This window comes from Rhinolophus hipposideros, assembly GCF_964194185.1.
Source record: "Rhinolophus hipposideros genome assembly, chromosome: 5".
Classification (NCBI taxonomy): Eukaryota; Metazoa; Chordata; class Mammalia; order Chiroptera; family Rhinolophidae; genus Rhinolophus; species Rhinolophus hipposideros.
Window position 1 is genome coordinate 28648415 of NC_138051.1, and position 17273 is coordinate 28665687.

At 47.5% G+C, this 17273-nt stretch overlaps 1 protein-coding gene across 2 annotated transcripts in view; it reads left to right on the plus strand.

Annotated features, from left to right (window-relative positions):
* SLC7A8 (solute carrier family 7 member 8) overlaps positions 1 to 17273 on the plus strand; it is a 49730-nt gene extending 32457 nt beyond the window's left edge. For both annotated transcript variants that reach the window (XM_081047844.1, XM_081047845.1), the window contains 8 exons: positions 2288 to 2413; positions 3995 to 4148; positions 5146 to 5269; positions 6719 to 6822; positions 10402 to 10498; positions 12157 to 12306; positions 14426 to 14603; positions 15135 to 17273. In XM_081047844.1, the coding sequence (XP_080903970.1) occupies positions 2288 to 2413; positions 3995 to 4148; positions 5146 to 5269; positions 6719 to 6822; positions 10402 to 10498; positions 12157 to 12306; positions 14426 to 14603; positions 15135 to 15301 (1100 nt within the window). In that variant the 3' untranslated portion in view covers positions 15302 to 17273. The remainder of the gene's footprint in view (positions 1 to 2287; positions 2414 to 3994; positions 4149 to 5145; positions 5270 to 6718; positions 6823 to 10401; positions 10499 to 12156; positions 12307 to 14425; positions 14604 to 15134) is intronic.

Sequence of the window (17273 nt, forward strand, 5' to 3'; positions counted from 1 at the left end):
ATGAGGAGTCAAGCGTTTCTACTCTTGAAGTCAAGCTTCCTATTGCTCTTTTGGCTCTGTGAAACCAACTGGGGATCATGTCTCCTTTTGATGAGTTTCCTGGAGAGCAGGGGGATTGGTGTGCATTGTGAAATGTGTAGACTGAGAAGAGATTGGAGGGCTAATGAACTGGGGCATTTTCTTTATCCAAGTATTAAATATTTGCTGAGCAGCTGCTATTTGCAGGCACCAGTGATATGCCCTGGGATTCAAAACATGAAAAAGTCACAGTCCCTGCCCTCCTCGTCTACAAGGAGACAGAGAAAAAGAAACAGATCATTATAATACAAAGAAATAAGTGCCATAGTTAGATATAAACAAAGTGGTCTGGGAAGAGAAAGGAGGGACAAACTGTTCCTTGTCTATAAAATGTGGCTGATATATCTTACCTGGTAGGCACATTATCAGGAATAAGTAAAATAATAACGACTTACAGAACAGGTGACATTTGAGCTGGATCTTGAAAGATGAGAAGGAATTTGCCAGGTAGAGACGGCCCAGGGAGGAAGGTTACAGACGGATAATGTCAGGTGCTTACCCTGCCAAAATGTTCTCAGAATCAAGGAAGGTTGAAAACTACTTGGAAAGTGAATGCAGTTTCAGGATAAGGTATTGTAGAACTTGATCAGCTGTACAAGTGAAGTCAGAGTCCCGGTTAGAGGCTTGAGGAGAGGGGAAAAGTCCCATGCTTTGACATGCATGACTTGTCCCCTTGGAAGACTAGGGGTCATCCGGTCACTGTTTCAGAGGACGGGAAAGCAAGAGAATTTTAACTTTTCCTCCTTTATTCTCAAGCATTTCATAACCACCAGGAGGTTGAGAGATCCGTTCCTACAGCACAGAGCCCCCGTAGGTTACTTAGAAAGTGTGGCAGTAAAACAGAGAACCCCTCCAGCCTGGCTTTCAGCCTCTGAGCTCTCCTCCAGCCCTGGAGGTTCCATGTTATTGAGATCTCTGTGACTCCTAGGAAAAGAGGCAGGTTAGAAGCCACCCAAGAAGAGATGGCGGATATAAGCAGAGGAAAGCATGGTCAACATCATTAGTCACTAGGGAAATTCAAAGCAAAGCCTCAATGAAATACTACTTCACACCTATTAGAATAGCCAGACTTTTGAAGCCTACAGTAGCAAATGCTGACAAAGACGCAGAACAACGAGATCTCACGCACGTTGCTGGTGGGAATACAAAATCATACAGCCACTTTAGAAAACAATTTGGCAGTTTCTTATAAAGTTTAACTTACATTTACCATATGACCTAGAATCCTACTCCTAGGTATTTACTCAAGAGAAATTAAAACCCCTTTCAAAGACCTCTACAGTCTACTTAAAGATTTCTGTGCAAGTGTTTATAACAGCTTTATTTGTAATAGCCTAAAACTGGGAGCAACCCAAATGTCCATCAGCCAGGGAATGGAAAAATAAACTGATACATTCATATAACGGAATACTACTTGACACTAAAAAGGAACAAACTACTGATAGATGCAGCAACAAGAATGGACCTCAAAAGTATCATGTTAAGGGAAAGGAGCCAGACACAAAAGGCTACATAGTGTGTAATTCCATTTATGTGACATTCTGGATAAGGCAACAGTATAGTGACAGAACTCAAATTAATGATTGCCAGAGATAGGGGAAGGGGATTGACGTCAAAGAAACACAACATACAAGAGAACGTTTTGGAGTGTTGGAAATGTTCTATATAGAGAGCGTGGTAGTGATTAAACAACTAAATGCATTTGTCAAATCTTCATCAAATTGTACACTTAGAAAAATGAATTTTACTCTATATTATACCTTGATAAACCCAAGTAACAAAAGATTCCCCTAAACCTCTGTTGCCCCAAAACCACACTAGGAAGAGGACATCCAGGATCCCACAGGCGGCTCAGGGCATCCCTTAAACATACAATGACTTGAAAACATAAACCACACTAGTGCCCTGACCAGCTGCTGATTCCTCCCCCCCCACACACCCCCTGCAAAGCCAGTTCATGCCTACTTCTGGCTTCTAGCCCTGGGCAGGGCATGTTTTGACCAAGTTCTAATTTGTGGCATGTAATCCCCATTTGAAACTCATTAACCTAGCCAAAGTTTCTGTACACTGGGCCTGAGCATGCAGGATATTTGGTTCATCTGCTACAGTCTCATCATCAAGAACAAGGAGCATTTCTGCTCCTGTGCAGAGGGTGTCCTTCAGCCCTATTGTGGCCCTTCAGGGTATGTTTGGGGGTCTGTCATTTCAGTGCTCCTCACATGGGTCAACTGTTCCAGTGTGCGGTGGGCCACTCGGGTTCAAGACATTTTCACAGCAGGGAAGCTCCTGGCCCTGGCCCTGATCATCATCATGGGGATTGTACAGATCTGCAAAGGTGAGTATCACTGGAACCATGGGCCCTGCCCAACTTTCCACCCCTCGCATGCGCACACCCCCTCACACTCTCTTGGGATGTGTGCACTCCCTGAGATTTCCCAGGTCTGGTCTTAAATGACTTTTCTTCCTCACTTGTTTGACAAAGAGGAAGAGAAACCATCTTCCCAGGAAGTAGGGCATGTTTGGCCTGTTAGTAGATTTAGTCCTCCCATGGCTCTGAAGATCCCAGATCTCTGGGCTCCTATTGCCCTCTTGCCCCAAACCAACGGAAGCTCTCTGCATCTTATACTACATCTTGTCCATATCTTAAAATGGGGGGTGGAGGAGGAGATTTTATGTTTTAAAATTACTCATAATCTCTACAAGAGAGAGTTCTACATTCCTGGGGCTCCTGCCAACATTCCCCACTGGATTTGGTCCTTTCCAAGCCCTAGTCTGTATTTGGTTTCCATGGGACCTGTAGCACCCTGAGGCCCTGCCCAGTGTCATTGCCTCTTGGAGAGAAAGTCAGATGACAAGCAGGAGACCTCCCACCTGCCCACAAACCCTGAAGGCAGTGTGCGGTGCCTGGATTTTGACTCCAAGAAACATAATTAAGATTCTGCTATATAAAATGTCTGATTATTTTAATCTGCTGGATTAAGTTCTTTAGCAGGTTATATTGTTTTCAGGAATTAGATGTAAGAAAATCACTGTGTTATCTTTTCAAAAGTAGTGAGTCCCTCCTCACCTGTTCCCAATGCTTTCTCCTGCCCACTCTGATCTCCTTAGTTACTGTCCCAATGCTGAATTACAGATGAGTAAGTATGGAAAGTTACTCTGTGTCTCATTATAACCTCAGTCAGCGTCCTTTCTTAAGGACCCTCTGTGTGCAGGACACTGCTAAGAGCGGGGAAGGCAATTTATTTTATTTTATTCTATTTTATTTTATTTTATTTTATTTTATTTTATTTTATTTTATTTTATTTTATTTTTTTGGGGGGAAGGCAATTTTAAAGCTCTTTGTTGAAGGATCCCTGTCCTCAGGGAATCTATACCATGAAAAGGGAGACCAAACACACACCTTAGAAAAAGACAGGAGGAGATTGACAAAGAAAGCAGAACAAGCCTGAACTAATATAGCATTATGGAAGCTTATGTTTGAGTGTTTGTTGTTCCTGATGCTTTCTTCATGAAAATGTACAAACTTAAATATCAGGGAGGGTGGTCAGGAGACTACCAGGGGCTCTAAGCCTCCAAATCCCAGCGAGCCAGCTCCAATTTGCCCTGCTAGCCCCCCAAGTTACCCTGCCCTCCCCAGTCACGTTCCCCTGGCCTTTCCTTCCAAGTAACTTTGCCTTTTAAAAAAAGAACATTCAGACCTGTGCTTTGAACTTGAGCCCCATTGGACTCATGATGATCATACTCTGGGAGGTCCTGGACCTGTATTTCCCTGCTCCTTTTAGTCCCACTTCTCCAATACATGGGATTCACTGGAGATAAGATAGAAGTAAATCATCACCACAGGGAGGTGCGATACGGGACCATCCAGGCCTCTGACTGGTCTCTCTGAGAAGTCTCCTGCCCCTTGTGTCCACAGGAGAATACTTCTGGCTGGAGCCAAAGAACGCATTTGAGAATTTCCAGGAACCCAACATCGGCCTCATTGCACTGGCTTTCCTTCAGGGCTCCTTTGCTTATGGAGGCTGGAACTTTCTTAATTACGTGACTGAGGAACTTGTTGATCCCTACAAGTGAGTTGAAATAGCCCAGCTCTTCCTCACTCCCTAGAAAGACTTAGGCACCTGCTACTGGGAAGAGGGAGCCCACTTCGCCTCCTCCCAGCCCCCATCCTGACCATGACCTGATCTATCCTGAAGAAATAGTTCATTTCCCAGGAATTTAACCATTTGCCGTCCACCCTGGCAGGAGAAGAAAAATGACCCAATGGCTGTCCCAGAGTAGGTTAAAAGCTAAAAAGCAGGGGCTGGCCCAGTGGCTCAGGTGGTGGGAGCACTGTGCTCCTAACACCAAAGGTTGCCGGTCAATTCCCACATGGGCCAGTGAACTTCACCCTTTACAGCTAAGATTGTGAACAACAGCTCTCCCTGGAGCTGGGCTACCGTGGGCTACGTGGGCTACCATGAGCTACCGTGTGCTGCCATGAGCGGCCGGCAGCCAGCGAGAGCTGCTCTGAGCAGCAGATTGCCTCAGCCCTGGGGGGGTGGGGGTGGGGGTGGGGATAGGAGCTGATAATACCAGCATGGGCCAGGGAGCTGTGTCTTACACAACTAGACTGAGAAACAACGGCTTGAACTGGATTTGGGATGGGGGGAGGAGGAAGAAGGGGGAAAAACTAAAAAAGCTAAAAATGGTACTGAGATAACACCATTGCCTTAGAGAGTAAAATGTGCCCTGAGAGTTTTCTAAGCACCTTACTTGCCTGTTTCAGGACAGGCAGATCTTTGTGTTTTGAGGCAGGGGAAGGGGTGCATTGTAGACATTCTGGTCAGGAAGAAGTCAACAGGTGTGGAACGTATTTCCAAAAGAAATGTTTCATTTCCTTTAAATTATTCTGCCCATATTGAGACAAAAAACCACCACCACCACCCCTCCAGGGAGACGGAGCATCACAGAAGGCTGCAAGGTCAGCTTCATGCAGAAAGACAGAAGGCACTCCCCAGACTCCATGACGAGGCAGGTGGTCCAAGGTGCCAGGCCTTCCCCATCTCACCTCCTCTCCCTCTACAGGAACCTTCCCAGAGCCATCTTCATCTCCATCCCACTGGTCACATTTGTGTATGTCTTTGCCAATGTCGCTTATGTCACTGCAATGTCCCCCCAGGAGCTGCTGGCATCAAACGCAGTCGCTGTGGTAAGAAATCAAACTTGCAGTCCCTCAAGCCAGGAATGTTGCCATAGTCTTGCCTGCGTAGCCCCCTCCCTTTCCCCTGATCCATGGATTTGTGGAATTGGAAGTCATCCCAAGTCTTTAGGGCAGAAATCACATCTTCAAGTGCCCTGGAGCCAACTGACAACCGTGCTGTACCTAGAACAGTCACAATGGCAGAGCTGAGTAGTTGCCACGGAGACTGTGTGGCCCATAAAACCGAAATATTTACTCTCTGACCCTTTAAAGAACAAGTTTGCCAACTCCTGAACTAGGGCACTTTAAACTCTAAATATAACGATTGTATAAAGGAGACAGGCACCTCCCCAGAAAGACATAATCTTGCACAAGACGTGCCATTTCTCTCTGCCTCCATTTCCTCCTTTGGAAATCGTGCGATCTGACTCATTCCCTCATCAGGGAAAAGTATGCGCCAGTAAACAATTTGAAAGTAGGAGTGGGTTGTGCTCTTTGGGGAAGGAGATCATGCTGGTCCAAGGCATAGGGGTCCTTGACATGTGGGAAAGACCTGGGAGCCATGCTGTTCCCTCCCCTGGCTTCACCTGGGCCACAACTTCACTCTGCCAAAGAGTGTCATCACTTGTCTTATCTTAAGACTAAAGAAAGAGGCCCTCGAGTATCCTGGAGGGACAGCCTGCTCCATGATCGCTAGTCTTCCCCAACAAGACAGCTATTCGAAATAACCCCTCCACCATAATATGCTATAAATCAAGTGTGCACTTGGCTCAGAGAGCATGGAAAAGCTGGTCCCTAACATTTTATATTACTTCAATACACGGAGACTAGTCTATAGCTTCACTGCCTTTTCTTCCTCAACCTGCATAGTAGCCTCCAATCATTTCCTCCCACAATGTCATTTGTTTCTGTGAATTTAGAAATTCTCATCCTATGAGTTAGGATTCATCTCTGTTTTACAGATGAGAAAGGGAGGCTCAAAAATTAAGAGTCTCACAGCTCCTAAGTGTTGGGCTGAGATTGGAGCCCCAACCTGCCTGACTCACTAGCATGCAATGTATGCTGGACTCACACAGGTCTAGACTCACACAGCTTGTTTCTCTCTGCGTGTGTGATCCTAGGCCAGCTACTGAATTGCTTTGTGCCTCAGTTTCTTTGTCCATGAATCAAGGATAACAAATGTTTATTATTAGCAGTATTATTAGCAGTATTCGTATTATTACCGTACACTCTCTCCTTCAGTTCGCTCAAGACACTTATTGTCTCCCAGCTGTATAGTGGTCACTGTGGGAAGTGGTGGTGTGGGAAGAGGGTCAGGGCACAGAAGTCATCTGTCCTCTCAGCAGCTTAGCTACAAACCCCACAAGTTGGGCCTGGGAGGGAGCATTCCCAGCAGTGACCCACAGGTGCAAGGTTGTACCCTCTCCTTTTCCACTCACCCCTTGTTTTGTCTCACAGACTTTTGGAGAGAAGCTCCTTGGGGTCATGGCCTGGATCATGCCTATTTCCGTTGCCCTGTCCACATTTGGAGGAGTCAATGGGTCTCTCTTTACCTCGTCCCGGTGAGTGCTATCCAGGCCCTTTCCGAGTCTAGGCCACTTTATTGTGCATATTGCTCTGTGTATGTGTGCGGGGCTTGTCTCCGTCAGCAGGGGTCTGTGTGGGCACCTGGGTGGTGACCTTGCAGGGGGTGATTGTTCACATGAGGGCATGCGTGTATCAGTATGGATGTAGAGGGATGCGTGCTGCTCACGTGGTTACTTACAATGTGTGTGGCTTTACATGTAGTGGTGAGAAGCCCTATCCCACTTCATTTGGGCAGTTGCCCGGGGGGCTGAGAAGGCCCCGGCTGCCTGACGCAGTCCCAGCTCAGGGGCTATGGTTGGCAGCAGGACTGTCTTGGCTGTAGCCCCAGAGCTCCCTCTCCACTCTCCTGGAAACAGGTTGTGCTGGCTAGAAAGGAATCCCACTTTGAAAGGGATCAGGAGGACCCTGTGCCTGGGGCCTCTGGGTTGGCCTTTCAGGAAAGCTCTGGGATAGACTTCGGGTGGGACGGGATCATCTCTGAGCAACCTGTGGGTGCAGGCTTCTCTCTACTCAATAGACAGGCAGCTGGGGGAGGTCTTCACATGGCCACCCTTCACGTGGCACTCAGGTGGAGCATGTGAAGTGAGAGGGCTCGGAAGAGAGGAAGGAAAGCATTTGTCCAAAGCCACATCCCCCACCCGAAAACTCTCAGGGAAGCTAGAAGCTCCAGTGGGCCCAGGAGCCCCTGGCTCCTGCCTGCACACATTCAGGAATCTGACCTCTTTGGTGCCTCTTTTTGCTATCTCCAGAATGGCCTATTGAGGCCAATAGATGCTGATGTGGTTCACGGGGTCCTCCCAGGGCTCGTAGAAAGCCCCTCTGTGCCTAGGGCACAGTCCTACTCAAAAGATACAACAAAAAAGTTAAGTCCCTGAATTCAGCTGCTTCCAAAGCCACCCAACACATCAGAGAGGAGCTCCCGTGAAATGACAAAGGAGTGCTCTGTTTTCAGGACCTAGGGCAGGAAAGAGGGAGGTGGGCGTCCCCTGTTCCCCAGGACCCTATAACACTCATCCACAGCAACCTCGTGTGCATGTTACACAGGAGCAGTGACCACCTGGAGGCCCCAGCCGTGGGCGAGCGGTGGAAGAGCAGTGACCCATGAGGCTCTCTGGGATCTATTGGAGGAGAGTGACTGGCTACAGTCACTTTAGAGTGGGGTTTGTCCCTCAGACAGGCCAAGTAGCGGCCTGCACGCATGTGGTAGCTGTGTGTGCATGCAGGAGATGCGGCCCGGGGTACTCGCCTCTGATTCCGAGGCGCGGCTCACCCACCAGGCCTCTTCAGTTCATCTTCCGATTCCTTCCTTCCTTTCTTCCTCCTCCTCCTCCCCTCCTTCTCTCTTTCTCTCTCTCATTCTTTCATGTTTTGGGATGTGGAGAGGATGATCCTTCCTGAAGAGTGGGAGTGTGTGTGGGTGTGTGTCATGCTTACCGTCCATGTCTCCTCCGTTGTCAGCTAGCTGGGCAAGGATTGTCTCTTGTGAACTTGACACTTGCAAATGCTGTTGGACCTGGACAATTCCACTTGGCCCTGGCTGCTGGTGGAGGAGGGCTGGGATTGCGTGACCCTGGCTATGTGCATGATGAAGCCCACAGAACAGCTGGGGCGCCGCTGGCTGCATGAGGTGGCACTATAGAGGGGCAATGCCATATGGCTGCATGAAACTAGTGACACTGGCCTAGTTATTTGCTGAGGGCAACTGATGGTGTGCATATGTGTACTGGGGGCCATAATCAACTCCCACACTGCGGGTGAGTTGCAGCTGTTAGCGCCACTCTCTCCTTACACAAATTACAAAGTGACAGTTCTCGTCAGAACATCCAGCATGTTGGTTCTGTGCCTTTCTGTCCCCATTACACCATCTCCTTCCTTTTAGCCCTTAGGTGCTCCTTTCCCTACAAAATCCAAGTAGAAGAAAAAGTGGTCTAATTCACACCAACATGTAAATGACTCCTGACAGTTTATATTATTCTCTTTTCTCTCGGGAGAGGAAAGGGGAAGAAGACTTGCTTTTTAATGTTAAAATTTCTCTTTTTAAAAATAACTCTTAAACGTCAACATCCTCTTCATAATATTGTACGATAGTTTTATAATATGTTACCAAGGGGAGAAATTGGGTAAAGGATACATAGGATCACCCTATATTATTTCTTACAACTGCATGTGAACCTACAATTATCTCAAAATTAAAATTTTTAATATTTTTAAAGTTAAAAAATAATTTTTTTTCTGATTGCAAATTTACTGTCTATTTTAGAATACTGAAATTTTTTCTTAATGCCTAAGGAAGAAAATTTAAATTACTCATAATCCTACCACCCATAAATAATCAGTTGGTATTTTAATATGTTTTTACATGCACTGTAAATAATTTTTTAATTAATTGGAACATATTGTATGGAATCAATACAGTTTTCTATCTTGCTTTTTTCATTTACCATTATATTGTGAGCATGTTCTCAAGTAATACGTTTTTTCCTAGAACATCATTATGACTGCATAATATTCCATCTATGGATATACCATATTTATGTAATCAATTTCTTACTTTAGGCATTTAAGATATTTCCAATCTTTTTATCATCAAAATATCTTCGTATATATACTTTTCACTAACTCTCTATTCCCTAGGATGGTTTTTTGGGAATAGAATAAGTAGCTTAAAGATATAAATTTTTGGGTGTTCAGTTGGCTCACTTGGTAAGAGCATGGTGCTAATAACACCAAGGTTGCTGGTTCGATCCCTGCATGGGCCACTGTGAGCTGTGCCCTCGTTAAAAAAAAAAAGAAAAGAAAAGAAAAAAAAGAAAAAAAGGATATAAATTTGTAGGTATAATTTTTTTTATGAGTTTATTTGAGCCAAACTGATGACATATGCTGAGGAGCAAAATCTCGAATGCTCCCTTAGGTATAATTTACATACAAGAAAATATACACCGTAAATGTTCAGATTGATGCATTTCAATAATTGTAGACAGGAATGTCACCACCACCCACAAGATACAGGACATTTCCACATATCCTCCAAGCTCCCACGGGTCCCTTTCTGGTCCACCATGCATTCCCCACTCCCCAGAGGTAACTACTTTCTAACTAGGATATGAATGCTTTTAAGGCTTTCCTTGTACAGTTCAGTTACTGTGTATTCTTTGAGGATAGGGAAGGCACATTTTTAAAAAGGGGGTTAAGGCCTTAGGCGAAGGAGAGAGGCTGCTTCTGCAGCAGCACTCCAGGCATTAAGAGAGACCCACAGAGTGATGGTACAATCATCAGTAACCCCAAGCCATCCAGGCTACACTCAGGGTCTCCACTTACCCGGGATCCATCCACTTATCCACTGCCTGCCTCTGGTTTGCCTGTACCTGCATTTGTGATTGTGGGTCCTGTGACTAGTGGGCTGGAAGGTGTGCATGAGAAGGCGAGTACCTGGTTGGAGGGGGGATGCTCCTGGGGGGGCAGGAGTGCATGGATGAGGTAGGCCCAGCTGGGGAGGGAGCGACCTTGAGTGGTCCATGGGCCATCCTAGGCTGACCTTCTTTTCTCTCTGCCAGGCTGTTCTTTGCTGGAGCCAGGGAGGGCCACCTTCCCAGCGTGCTGGCCATGATCCATGTGAAACGCTGCACCCCCATCCCAGCCTTGCTCTTCACGGTAAGGGCCCCTCCTTTGGCCAGTCCTACACAGACCCTTCATCTTGTGCTTGCTCTGAGCTGGGAGTTCACACATCCCATGCATATCCCTGTCACCCTTCTGGTCTGCAACTAGGTTTCATCGGGTCCTAGATAATCTGGCAAATGGTATGTACATAGGCTTTATTAATATGAAGAGCTATAGCAAGAGATAGGAGTCCTGAAACACCTTAAGGCTCTCAGGTCAGGTCGTTTCCATTCTCCCATTCTTTTGGATCAGACTGAAGTGACTTCCTCAAGACTCCATAACCTCACAAAGAAACCTCTCCTTTCTTGGCTCCCTTCTGCACCTGTTGCCCACAGGATTGCAGCTTTGGGCCTCTGCTCCCGGCTGATCACTGCACACCCTCTCCTCTCCCCATTGATCTTCTTGCCCCAGGAGGCTCTGCCAGTTTCTTGGGAACATCACTGAAACAAATTCAGTGTTAAGGGTACACCAAATAAGAAAAATCACAAAGAAAGAAAGACTGGTACACTGAAAATGGAGAAAAGGAAACTTGGGATGAGGAAAATACAGGTGTAAAATAATTTCAGAGTGGAATCATTTAGAGAGAGTGAAAAGAAGGAACAAAGAGTTATCCCCATTAAGTCTTTTAAGTTATTTTTTTTCTTTCTGGATCCTGAATAAAACATTGAAAATGCCTTTGGTCCACCAGAGAAGCAGTTAGACCAGGACACTAGAGATCTCAGAAGTCAAGGGCATTTGTTGTACAACATTAGGGAGAGTTTCAGAATGTTCAGATGGAGGGTGAAGGTCATCGTGATTGCTTAGTTGTGAAAGGTGACTGCAGAAAACTCAATACTCCCAACAGGCCACAAACATTTTTCAGTTTGAGCCATTGGTGCAGCACTATGACTACAAGACAAGTGCTGTAAGAATCTGGCTTATTCATCGGTTAAAATCTTCTCGATTATTTTTACCATCAGATCTCACAGGAAAACGGAACCTTCTATTAGCCTTAACAAATGAGCAGAGGGAAAGAACATGGTTCCGTGAAAATCACTGAGATCATTTTGAAGTTGGAAAGTGGACTCTATCAAGAAAACTTCACAGGGATGTTATGAGGGTTAAATGAGTTAATATTTGTAGAATGCAAAGAATAGAGCCTTGCACCTAGTGCGTGCTGTAACTATTTATGATATATTAGGGGAAAAAGGAAAGGAAGGAAGGAAAATAAATTAGATGACTCAGACAAGAGAAGAGGATGAAGGCAAGATAAAGCCTTAATCTGAAGTTAACAATCTTCTCTAAGGGATAAAAAATGAAATTAATTTGAGCTATAAACAAGGGAGAACTGTAAATGAGACTAGGGTGAACATAGAGCCAGGTGTCACCAGTATTTAAGGCCAAAATCTTTTCTGAGTAATTAGTGCCCATGCCACACCAGTGATTAAATATTTTGATTATCACCCCTGCAATCAGGAAGAACTTCCTGGTAATGACTGTGTTAGCAATGGCCTGGGTTTCTAGGGGGAGGTTGTAAAGTCTCCATTTTGAGACATTTCCTTTATGAAATGGCACCATTTTCCCGAGGAAGGGGCACAATCCCTGACCTGTAAACACTTCCATCTACAAATACCCTTCTGATCACTGATGTGCTTCTCCCCACCCCTACCTAGTGCATCTCCACCCTGCTGATGCTGGTCACCAGCGACATGTACACACTCATCAACTACGTAGGCTTCATCAACTACCTCTTCTATGGGGTCACAGTTGCTGGACAGATAGTTCTTCGCTGGAAGAAGCCTGACATCCCCCGCCCCATCAAGGTACAGAACCTCCCCATGGGCTCCCCTTCCCCTCCTCTACTGGTTCTAGTGGCAGCTCAGATTTTCCAATCATCTTTTTCTCAGCTGCTGACCACAGATCATCTCTATGGTGGTAACAGACTATTTGGGAAACAAGGACCTTGTATGAATGGGGCAGCCATTTATTTTCATTCTCTGCTGGGAATAGGACCAGAGCAAATTGCAGCTGGAGCAATAAGTTAGATTAAATGATACTTTCATCACGTCATTCCTTTGTAAACTCCAGCTGATTGTTCAAGGCTCCTTTCTGTCTCCAATATTTCCCTGGACGCTTCAGTCTCACCAGTCTCCTCCTTGTCTGTCCAGATAGCTGGGTCCACTTGTGCTATGTTTCTATCCCAGGATGAGTTTCCTCCTCCCATCTGCCTATCCTAACCACTTCCTACATAAGCTTCAAGCACCTCCTCTTCTTTGAAGTTTCCCAGTCCACTCCAGCCATCCAAGACCCTCCCTTTTTAAATTACTACGATTACTGTGGCCCTACATGAAGCAGGGTACCCAGTGAACCTACTGATTGCTGTGAGAAATAACTTTGTGATGGAAATGATGGGTGTCGTGGGGGGGGGGACCCTGCTCCTGCGCCATTTGTCATGTGGGGCGTCCGGTGGGGTCTCTGGTCCTGCTCCCCACATAAGAACACAGGATATGGTGAGGCCAAAAAGGAACACCCACGGAGCCAAAGATAGGTGAGTCAAATCAATATGTTCTCGCTGGTGGCTGGGCTGGAGACACAGGAAGCAGTATCTACATAATCTGCAACCCGCCATCCTAACAGCAGTCCACGCTTGCCAGCCACCATCTTCTTGCTAGCCCCCATTTTCTGCTAGCGTAGCCACAGCAGTTATATTAGTGGCCAATGGCTCACTGGTTACAGCTGACGGCCAACTAGCCACAGCTGATGGCCATCTGATCACAGTTGATGGCCATTTACTACCCGAGCCAGCACCTTTCTATGTGAGGCCGAGAGCCTGGAAACTGCACTCCTGGCTCTGTCTCCACAACCAATTATCGTATTCCAGGATATTATTTTTCACACAAATATCGTTATTGATTTCTAGAATTACACTTTAACTCATAAGCATAAATAAAAGAATTGAAAACACTTATAGAGATACGAAATTAGTACTACCCATGTATAATGCACATCCTTATTTTTCCCTCACAAATTTTGGCAAAAAAGTGCACACTATACATGGCAAAATATGGTTTTTTCCTGCAAATTAGAAGAATAGATTATAGCCCTCAATTATTTGAAAAATTCTATTTTGGAAACAGAGGGAGACTGGATGCTTCTAGAAGATTTTTCCAGCTGAGAAATCGAGGGCTCTCTCCAAAGCTCTGTTTTCCACTGCCACTTTCCTACCACTCTTAGAACGCCTGCTAGAGGGCAGAGGAGGTAGGAGAAGCCCCTCTCCCCACCACATGCATACTCTCTGAGAGGAGAGGACATGGAGGGGAAAGGCAGCTGAATCTAGAGGTATGATGAGGACTCTACTGGGAACTCCCACCTGTGGTCAACAACAAGGAATGAAGCCCAGATAGAGACGCTTCTTTCTGAATAAATTGCTTGAGAGAGACAAACTGGGACTGACCCGATGAGAGGGATGGCCATTTGCCACGGGCCTAGATGAGGGTCCTGCTTAGAAGTGGGCAAGAGGCAGGGAGCCTGATTGACGCAGGTTGTTGCTTTCTTGCCCTCATTTCTCCACCTCTCCTCCACCCTAGGACCTCAGCAAGCATATACCAATGTACCAGCGAGCTTACCAGTCCCCATGGGCTGCTCTGGCTGCCACAGGCACACGGCATGGATGACAAGGACTTGTTTGATCCCACCTAGGAGGGAGGACATGGGCAATGAGCATCGTTCCCTCCCTGGGTCCCCTTCTTGGCCTACTGCCCAAGTTCACCAACATTTGTTGACACAGCACTTGCCTTATCAGGGCTGAGGGTGTGACAGCCACAGAACTGAATAAAACCCAGCCTTTGCACTCAGAGATGTTCCCTGAGGGTGAAGAAGAAGGAAGGGACGCTGATCCTGGGGCCACAGGGCCGCACAGCTAACAGTACCTCTTCTCCACAGATCAACCTGCTGTTTCCCATCATCTATTTGCTGTTCTGGGCCTTCCTGTTGATCTTTAGCCTGTGGTCGGAACCTGTGGTGTGTGGCATCGGCCTGGCCATCATGCTGACAGGAGTGCCTGTCTATTTCCTGGGTGTTTACTGGCAACACAAGCCCAAATGTTTCAATAACTTCATCAGTGAGTTGTTGAAGGCTCTGGGTGGCTAGAGGGCCTCCTGATCTGGGATACAGTGGTCATGGGCCGGCAGGGGAGCCCCACCAGAATCAAGAGGCTTGGGCTGGGCCCCAGAGCTCTGGGGAAGGAGTTGGGGGTGAGGAAAGGGCGGGTACCTTCCCAGGGTCCTCTAAGGAGAGGGCAGCTAATGTTTCCACATAGACTTTAGACCTGTAGGTATAGGCAACTTGACAGCTATCCTGCAGGAGCTGCCCTGGGCTGGCTAGAGACCAGTGGAGACCCTGGAATTGGTGGTCATTGGGCATAGGCACAGTGGAAAACTGGAGCCTTAATGAGCAAAGAGCAGCCGGCAAACATGCTGCCCACAGACACAGGAGACAGGTGAAGTGGCATCTCCTAGAGGAGGTGTCTCCTGAAGGCACTGGTGGCTCTGCTGAGGCAGAACACAGGGCAGGAGAGTGGGGAAGGGCATGACCCACCAGGCTGGTAGGACACTGGGCACTGACCTGGTTCCCATGTGACCTTCTTCCACAGAGTGGCTAACCCTGGTGAGCCAGAAGATGTGTGTGGTTGTGTACCCCGAAATGGATGGGAGCTCGGGGACAGAGATGATAAATGAGGACATAGAAGAGCAGCGGCAGCCCATCAACCAACCCATTGCCTCCAAGGCCAAGGACTCAGTGGAACAGTCCCAGCCCTGAGAACCACCATCCCCACTCAGCTGCGTCCTCCCTTCTTTACCTCCTTTTTGCTCTCCTTCCCTGCCTGGGTCCCCCCAACACACACACACACACACACACACACACACACACACCCTTTGCTTTTGTCAAGCAGGGGCAGGAACTGTGGGTGAGTGGTGAGAAACTATAAACAAAAACACTAACATTTGTACCCAAAGAACCAGAACTTCACCCCCAGGACCTGTGTCCAAAGCCCAAAGCCAGGGCTGCCAGTGCTCCAAGCTGTTAGAGGAGAGTGGAGCTGCAGGAGTCACCATAGGGCCCTCCCTCCTGGGCCCACACCCTTATTGTCTCCTCCGGAGCATGAGTTCAGTACTGCCTTCCTTCCCCATTCCTGAGCCCAAGGGAGGCCTCAGCTCCTCGAGAAGAGGCAGCAACAAGCAAGAGTGAGCCATTTGGGGAGGGACAGACTCAAGCAAATCAGTCACTATTAAAGGTCGCCTGGAGAGACCAGTGTCCCCTCCCTTCACTAGGGACCCAAGAAATCAGAGGCAGTACTTGCTTCTTCCCTCTTCCCAACCCCTCTGCACTGTGCCTCCACCCTTCCCAGCATGGGCTCCCGGTCCAGAGTTAGATTCCTGTCAGGACAACCCCCAACTGAGCTAAGGACCAACAAAGCAAAATAACTGCCCCTCCCCTGACGCCCAGCCAGCCTGTGGAACAGATTGGGAAAGGCTCAGATTGCAGAAACCCAGCCCTGCCCCTGCCCCTGCATCCTGCCCACAACTGGGTGCCAAAGCTTCCTGAAACCAGAAAGATGTCTCCTAATGACAAAGCAGCTCAGCTCCTCCTCGCTCCCCACCCCCATGGGAAGGAGCAGGCACCCTGTCACTCTGCAGCTATGCTCCCAACATACCCCCACGCAGCCAGCACTGCCTGTGCCCCCATCAGGCCCTTTTCCTCCTCCCTGGACTTTGGCTCCAGGACCTAGGACTGGGTGTGAAGGCTCCCCAAGCTCTTCAGGCCTGAAACCCGAGCCAAATCAGCCTTAAGTCACCTCCCATCCAAGAACTGGACCTAAAAATACTCCCTTATTTCTAACCTTCAGGGCAGACTTGGTATGAAAATCTTTTCCAGGAGGAAGGGTGCTTTCCCATCTCCCAGGAAGTACTTACCCCATAACCTCCTAGACTGGGGAGAAAGTGTATTCTGAAGGCCAATTTCTCGGTCCTCCCCCAACTCAGATAACCCCACCCTCTTTTCCAGTTCCACCACTGTCCTGTCTTTGGACAGCCTCCAGGGCTAGGTGAGAGGGGAGTAGCAGAAGCCTCCCACTTTGGAGCCCTTTGGAAAGCCTGTTGTCCATGGTATGTGGACTCTGGCAGAGGCTGCCTTGTGCTCCAAAGGAAGGAGGCAGTGTTTGCCCTGGGCCTTGAGCCTTCCCCACCGCACCTGTTGTGCTAAGGACTAGGATCCTTTTATCCCAAAGCAGGAGTTCCTCCATTCCCCCAACTCCCCAGCACATCTGCTTAAACTGGAATACTCTGGAAGCCCTCCTGGCCTGCTCAGGTCTCCCAGCTTCTGGCCCAGCCCTCCTGACCCTGCATTGGTGAGTTGCCAGGTTTGGTATGAGCTATGGCCCCTTCAGAGTGAACTCCAAGTGGGCTGGGGCTGCCCCTGGAGGGTTAGGGGACCATCCTCTTGTTCCCCCTTCTCATTCCTCCAACCTCATTTCCCCCTTGAATTATTGTTGTGTTTTTTTTGTTCGTAAAGTGGATGCCTTACTTTTTGGATAAATATTTTTGAAGCTGGTATTTCTATTTCTTTTGGATTTTTTAATGTAAGGTTGTTTTTGGGAGCAGGGAGTTAGTTATACCTGGATAATAATCTTCTGTCTTTGAGTTGGTTTAGGTTTTAGAGGGTTTGTTTGTTTTGTGAAGGGTTTGGGGGGGGGGGCTTTTCTTTTGATGTAATAAAATTTAAAATGGAAATG